General features: G+C 65.8%; 1 protein-coding gene across 3 annotated transcripts; it reads left to right on the top strand.

Moving 5' to 3' along the window:
- Window positions 1-399: 399 nt before the first annotated feature.
- On the top strand, window positions 400-6,897 carry ZNF865 (zinc finger protein 865). 3 transcript variants are annotated; one of them, XM_075915168.2, is made up of 2 exons: window positions 400-525; window positions 1,340-6,897. In XM_075915168.2, exon 2 carries the CDS (start codon window positions 1,362-1,364, stop codon window positions 4,092-4,094), a length of 2,733 nt encoding a protein of 910 aa, XP_075771283.2. In that variant the 5' UTR covers window positions 400-525; window positions 1,340-1,361; the 3' UTR covers window positions 4,095-6,897. The 3 variants fall into 3 exon arrangements, with proteins under 3 accessions (XP_075771283.2, XP_075771282.2, XP_075771284.2); XM_075915167.2 differs by having other exon boundaries at window positions 524-670; window positions 1,340-6,896; XM_075915169.2 differs by lacking the exon at window positions 400-525 and adding an exon at window positions 561-670 and having other exon boundaries at window positions 1,344-6,897.
- The last annotated feature ends 428 nt before the right edge of the window (window positions 6,898-7,325 follow it).

Raw genomic sequence — 7,325 nt, 5'->3', positions numbered from 1 at the left:
GGTTCTAGCCGGGTTCTATTCGGGGAGGGGAGGGGCCGGACTCCCGGGTTCTATTCGGGGAGGGGGAGGGGCTGGACTCCCGGGTTCTAGCCGGGTTCTATTCGGGGAGGGGGAGGGGCCGGACTCCCGGGTTCTAGCCGGGTTCTATTCGGGAGGGGGAGGGGCCGGACTCCCGGGTTCTAGCCGGGTTCTATTCGGAAGGGGGAGGGGCCGGACTCCCGGGTTCTAGCCGGGTTCTATTCGGGAGGGGGAGGGGCCGGACTCCCGGGTTCTATTCGGGAGGGGAGGGGCCGGACTCCCGGGTTCTATTCGGGAGGGGGAGGGGCCGGACTCCCGGGTTCTATTCGGGAGGGGAGGGGCCGGACTCCCGGGTTCTAGCGGGGGGGAGGGGTGGGAACCGGACGCTGGATTCTAGACGGGCCGGAGGGGGAGGGGCCAGACACCGGGTTCCGTCTCCGGGGCGCGCTCGGCCCGACCCACGCTAGGACCCGGCGGCGGCGGCGGAAGTGGGGCGGCCCCAGAGAGGTGGGGCCGGGCTTGGGGGGGGGGGGGCGGTTCCGTCTCCGGTGGGGGCGGCGCTTCCGGCCGGGCCTGTCCGAGCTGGGATCCAGCCCCGGCCCCCAGCGCCCCCTGGGCCCCCCCCCCCCGCTCGGAGCTGGGGCCCCCCGAGGTGAGCGACCCCCCCGCCCGTGTTCGCGTCCCATAGAGCCCCACGCACCCCTCCCCCACTGTCCCCCGTGTGTCCCCTGCCTCCCCTCCCCCACAGCCCCCCGTGCCCCTCCCCCGTGGGTCCCCTGCACTTCCTGCCCCTCCCCCACCAGCTCCCCCGTGTGCACCCTGCACCCCCCGTCCCGCCCCCTGTATGTGCCCCATACCCCTTCCCCACAGACACTCCTGTGTGTCACACACACCCCTAGAGGTCAGTGATCCCCCCCCCCCAAAATACTTTTCTATTCTCTGTACATGCTCCCTGCCCCCAGGGTAGCCCCATACACTCACCTCCTCCCACACGCCACTGCACCCCAGCTGCACCAAGAAGGCCTGTTACCCCCCCCAGTCCCCTCATCCCACAACCTCCCCCCACCCTTGTGAGAAAGATGAGTGACCCCCCCAGCCCCCATCCCCCTGCCCACCTCTCCCCTATGGATCCCTAATAACCAGCCCCCCCACCCTACCCCTGAGGGGCCACAACCCAGCACCGGGTGGGGGAGTCCCCTTGCCCCCAGCCCCTGCATCCCACACCCGAGGCCGGTATGAATGGGTCTCACGCGTGCGGCGTGCGTGGGGGACCTCAAGGGGTGAGTGGGGCAGGAGGCCTGACCCCGCTCCTCCCCCCCAGGCAGCGGCTCCCCCAGGAGGAGATGGAAGCGAATGCGAGCGACGAGGGCGTTCACTTCCAGAGCTACCCCTTTGACTTCCTGGAGTTCCTGAACCACCAGCGCTTCGAGCCCATGGAGGCCTACAACCAGGAGCACGCCAAAGCCGTGGCCTCGCTGCCCTGCCCCCAGCCCCCCTACGAGTACCCCCCGCCACCCGCCGGCGCCCCCCACTTCGACCGCCCCGCCCCAGCCAAGCCCAAGGACTTCAAAGCCGAGGGCCCCGCCCCATCCGCCTCCGGCGCCGCTCAGCCCAAGAAAGCCGATCCGGGCACCGCCCCTCCGCAGCAGTACAGTACCGCCGCCGTGCCAGCCGCCCCGCCGCTCTTCGACGGGGCGGGGGCTTTCGGCGCCCCCCAGTGGGGCATCGTGGACCTCTCGGGGCACCAGCACCTCTTCGGGAGCCTCAAGCGGGGGGTGGGCGCGGCTCCAGCTCCAGCCGCCCCGGCTCCGGCCGACGGCCAAGCCGGCAAAGACGACAAGAACTACTTCCGGCGGCTGAAGTACTTCATCGACCGGCGGTTCCCCTGCGGCGTGTGCCAGAAGTCCTTCAAGCAGTCCTCCCACCTGGTACAGCACATGCTGGTGCACACCGGCGAGCGGCCCTACGAGTGCTCCACCTGCGGCCGGACCTACAACCACATCTCCAGCCTCATCCGCCACCGGCGCTGCCACAAGGAGCTGCCCGAGGCCGGCCCGGCCGCCGCCGCCCCGCCTCCCCCACCGCCAGTGGCCACGGGCACCGAGCCGGCTGGGGAAGGCAGCCCCAGTCCAGCCCAGCCCGACGGCCCCTTCACCTGCTCCCTGTGTTGGAAGGTCTTCAAGAAGCCGAGCCACCTGCACCAGCACCAGATCATCCACACTGGCGAGCGGCCCTTCAGCTGCTCCGTCTGCGAGAAGACCTTCAACCGGCGTGAGAGCCTCAAGCGCCACGTCAAGACCCACTCGGCCCTGCTGCGGGTGCCGTGCGGGGTCTGCGGCAAGGAGTTCCGGGACGCCGCCTACCTGCTCAAACACCAGGCCTCCCACGCCGGCCCCCGCCCCGACTACAAGTGCGACGTGTGCGGCAAGGCCTACGCCGCGCCCCAAAGCCTGCTGCGCCACCGCCAGCTCCACGAGGGGGCCCCCCCCAAGGACACCCCCGTCCCCGCTGCTGACACGGCCCCGGCCGCCTACCCAGGGCCCTTCCTGCTCCCCAGCGAGGCCCCCACCGGCGACGGGGAGGCCAAGGCGGCCCCGGCAGCTTTCGGCACCGCGGCGCTGCTGGGGCCCCACCCGCTGCTGCTGGGGGCCGGCAAGAGCTTCTGCTGCGGCATCTGCGGGCGCGGCTTTGGCCGGCGGGAGACGCTGAAGCGCCACGAACGCATCCACACGGGCGAGAAGCCGCACCAGTGCTCGGTCTGCGGCAAGCGCTTCCGGGAGTCCTTCCACCTCACCAAGCACCACGTGGTGCACACCCGGGAGCGGCCCTACAAGTGCGAGCTGTGTGGCAAGGTCTTCGGCTACCCGCAGAGCCTCACCCGCCACAAGCAGATCCATCGGCTGCAGCTGCCTTGCGCCCTGGGGCCGGCCGGCGCCCTGCCCCCCGAGGGGCTGAGCTATGGCTGCTCCGACTGCGGCGAGCGCTTCCCCGACCTCTTCCACGTCATGAGCCACAAGGAGGCCCACATGGCCGACAAGCCCTACGCCTGCGATGCCTGCGGCAAGTGCTTCGGCTTCATCGAGAACCTCATGTGGCACAAGCTGGTGCACCAGACGGCGCCGGAGCGGCTACTGCCAGAGGGGGCCTGCGCCGAGGCCGCCCCGCCCCCGGGCTCCGCCAGCTGCCTGGAGAACGGGCTTCCTGGGGAGGCGCCGGCTGGCGGCGTGGGCCCTGCGCTGGCCTCCCTGATGGGCTCCTTGGAGGAGCACCCCATGATCCCCAGCGGGGAGCGGTTCACCTGCAGCATCTGCGGGCAGAGCTTCAAGCACTTCCTGGCCCTGGTGACCCACAAGTACGTGCACCTGGTGCGGCGCACGCTGGCCTGCACCGTGTGCGGACGCAGCTTCGCCGGGGCCTACGACCTGCTGCTCCACCGCCGCACCCACCTGCAGAAGCGCCACTTCAGCTGCTCGGTCTGCGGCAAGCGCTTCTGGGAGGCGGCCCTGCTCATGCGCCACCAGCGCTGCCACACGGAGGAGCGGCCCTACCGCTGCTCGGTCTGCGGGCGCGGCTTCCTGCGCTCCTGGTACCTGCGGCAGCACAAGGTGGTGCACACGGGCGAGCGGGCCTACAAGTGCGCCCTGTGTAACAAGCGCTTCGCCCAGTCCTCCAGCCTGGCTGAGCACCAGCGCCTGCACGTGGTGGCCCGGCCCCAGCGCTGCCAAACCTGCGGCAAAACCTTCCGCTACCGCTCCAACCTGCTGGAGCACCAGCGGGTGCACCTGGGCGAGAAGGTGTATCGCTGCGACCTGTGCGGCAAGAGCTTCTTCTACCTCTCGTCCATCCTGCGCCACCAGCGGGCCCACGACGCCCGCCGCGACCTGCGCTGCTCTGCCTGCCTCAAGCTCTTCAAGGACCCCAAGTACTTCAGCAAGCACCTGCAGACCCACCAGGGCGGGCGCCCCTTCAAGTGCAGCACCTGCGGCGAGGCCTTCGCCAACACCTACGGCCTCAAGAAGCACCGGCACCTGCACAAGCTGGAGCGCCTGGCCGCCCTGGGCCACAAGGACCCCTAGGGTGGGGGCGGGGGAGATGCTGTGGGGCCCCGTATCCACCGGGGGGTGGCAGGTTGGGGGGCAGACCCCTTAGTGCCCCATATCCACTGGGATGGGAGGCAGGTTGGGGGACAGACCCCTCAGTGCCCTGTATCCACCCCGGGGTGGCAGGTTGGGGGGCAGACCCCTTAGTGCCATGGAACCACTGGGATGGGAGGCAAGTTGGGGGGCAGACCCCTTAGTGCCCTGTATCCACCCAGGGGTGGCAGGTTTGGGGGGAAGACCCCTTAGTGCCCTGTGTACACCTGGGGGTGGCAGGTTTGGGGGCAGACCCCTTAGTGCCCCATATCCACTGGGATGGGAGGCAGGTTGGGGGACAGACCCCTCAGTGCCCTGTATCCACCCGGGGGGTGGCAGGTTGGGGGGCAGACTCCTTAGTGCCATGGAACCACTGGGATGGGAGGCAGGTTGGGGGGCCAGACCCCTTAGTGCCCTATATCTACCCGGGAGTGGCAGGTTAGGGGGCAGACCCCTTAGTGCCATGTAAACAGTGGGGGGGTGGCAGTTTGAGGGCAGACCCCTCTGTGCCACATAACCACTGGGAGGTGGCAGGTTGGGGGATCCCCTTAGTGCCCCGTATCCCCAGGGGATGGCAGGTTGGGGGGCAGACTCCTTAGCCTTAGTGCCCTGTAACCATCAGGGCAGGAGGCAGGTGGGGGGCAGCCCCGTATGCACCAGGGTGGCAGGCACAATGGGGCAGATCCCCTTTGTGGGTCTCCAGTTTCCATGAAGGAACCGAGGACTGGGCAGCCCCTTGGGTGGCTGCGCCCGGCCTCACTGGAGGACATCTCGGCCCCGCCCCATTGTAAGGGGGCTTCGTCCCTCCCCACGAACCCAGTCGTGGCTCCCCCCCGCTGCGGGGCCATGGACTCCCCGCTGGGCAGATGCTGAGACCCCTCCCAGCCGCCCCCATGGATTGATGGAGATTGGTGGGTCTCGCGGCTGACTGCCCACTGGAGCAAGCTGGGATCCTGGCAGACTGGGGAGGGCACGGTGCCCACTGAAGGGCCCCCCCCCCGGCCGGCATCTGGACAGCAGCGGCGTGCGTGGGAGTGAAGGCTGGGGGCAGGCCGCTCCCTCCCCACACGGCGGGCTGGGACCTGAAATCCTGCTTGAGGTGGGCCCCGGCCGGCTCCCCCATCGCCATGGGGACCTGTTGCCACAGGAACCACGGCCTCGCACCCATGCGGTGCTCCCTGGGGCTGGGGGCTCATGCCCAGGGGACGGAGGCCAGGCCCCAGGAGGGACCCAACAGGCCGTGCTGCGATTGGCCAAGCCCCGCATGACGGGACAGGCCCTCGGGAGCCCGGGGGCCAGCGCAGTGGGGCTCAGACCTTAGCTCTGCTACGGGGACGTTCCCTCGGGGGCGGGGTTATTTGCTGGGGGATGGGCTGGCATGATGAGCCCCCAAGGAGCAGACAGGTCCCCGGGGCTGGATCGGGGGGTTGGCATTGAGGTGTGGGGGGTGTTTTAACGTGAACTGACTGAGTGAGGAGCAGCCCCGGGGTCCCTGCCACGGCCCCAGACACCAGGAGTGACAGCAAATAGCCCCTGTTCTGGGGAGCTGGCTGCCCCTCCGTCCCTTCTTCCCCATACACATCCCTTCTCTCTGTCCCCACAGTCTCTCTCACCCCATACACACCCACCCCTCTGACTGTCTGTCTGTCCCCACCACCCAGCTGTGTGTCTCAGTAGTTTTCTCCCTGTGGACCACAGGTCCTTGGGGGTGCACGGACCATGTCAAAGATTTCCAAAGGGCTGTTTAGGACCCCACAGACGAAACAAGGTGGAAAACCACTGACCTAGATTATTCCTCTAACACCCTCCTGCCCCACAAGCCCCCTTTCTGTCTCTACCTATACTCACTCCACTGTCTGCCTGCCTCCTGGGCCCTCTACCCAGCTCTGGGAGGGGGGAGCAGAGCCTAGTAGTTAGAGCAGGGGGGACTGGGACCCAGCACTTCTAGGTTCTGTCTTGGCTCTGTGGGGCCTAGTAGGAGGGGGACTGGGAGGCAGGACTCCTGGATTCTCTCCCCAGCTCTGGGAGGGAAGCAGGGTCTGGTGGTTAGAGCAAGGAGGGCTGGGAGTCAGGCCTCGCCCAGTGGCAGTGGGAAGTGGATTATGGTATCTTTTGCCATCTGTCTCAGAAACCTGGAGACACCCCTTGTCCCACGGCTCCTGCTCCTCTGTAGCTTCTTCCATCTCTCTGGGCCGAGGCAGCGAGCCACCTGGTGAAATACACACCCTGGAAAAAGGGAGCGGGGTGTTTCCATGGGCCACATGTAGAACCAGGACTGGCAGCAAACGGGGGTGGGGGCCTCCGGATAGAAATCGGCCCTGTCCACCCCTGCTGACTCCTTCCCTCCCATTTTATTTTTTAACCACACAGCTATATACATAAATATAAATATATAGATCTATAATTTTCTAACCCCCGAGGGGCAGAGCTGGGCTACATCACCGTGTTCACGCCTGGCACTGGCTCCCCACCCGTTAAATGACTATTAAAAATAGGGCTCTGTCTCTCTTCCCCCAGCAGCAGAAATGTGTTCTGTTCCCTCCCCCCGGGCAGGAGGAGACATTGGGACAGGCTGGGGCTGGGTCGGGAGGGGGGTGGGGACTGGCGTGGGGCCAGGTGGGGGGGGCGCGTGTGTGTATCAAATTGAACCCCTGTTCCCTGCTGTTGACGTGTAACTTCCCTGGTGTTGTACAGATGAAACATATTAAAAAAGTGGATGCGTATTTATTAGATGTGTCATGGTAACTTTAGGACCCGGGAGCCTGCTGTGTTAGGCACTGTACGTTGTGTATTATGGTAGCTCCACGCACCTATAACCCTAGGTACTATACATTGTGTATTAGGTGTATTATGGTAGCTCCATAACCCTAGGTACTATACATTGTGTATTAGGTGTATTATGGTAGCTCCATAACCCTAGGTACTATACATTGTGTATTAGGTGTATTATGGTAGCTCCATGCACCCATAACCCTAGGTACTATACATTGTGTATTAGGTGTATTATGGTAGCTCTGTGCACCCATAACCCTAGGTACTATACATTGTGTATTAGGTGTATTATGGTAGCTCCATGCACCCTTAACCCTAGGTACTATACATTGTGTATTAGGTGTATTATGGTAACTATGCACTAGGCACTCCCATCCCCCCGCCCCCTCCCCACAATGCCCT

This window comes from Pelodiscus sinensis, chromosome 18, assembly GCF_052426305.1.
Source record: "Pelodiscus sinensis isolate ZL-2025 chromosome 18, ASM5242630v1, whole genome shotgun sequence".
Taxonomy (NCBI): Eukaryota; Metazoa; Chordata; order Testudines; family Trionychidae; genus Pelodiscus; species Pelodiscus sinensis.
Note: the sequence above shows the minus strand (reverse complement) of the source record. Positions and strands in the feature narration are given on the sequence as shown.

Coding starts and splice junctions, on each gene's coding strand:
- ZNF865 (XM_075915168.2), top strand. CDS start 1,362: ATGGAAGCGAATGCGAGCGACGAGGGCGTTCACTTCCAGAGCTACCCC.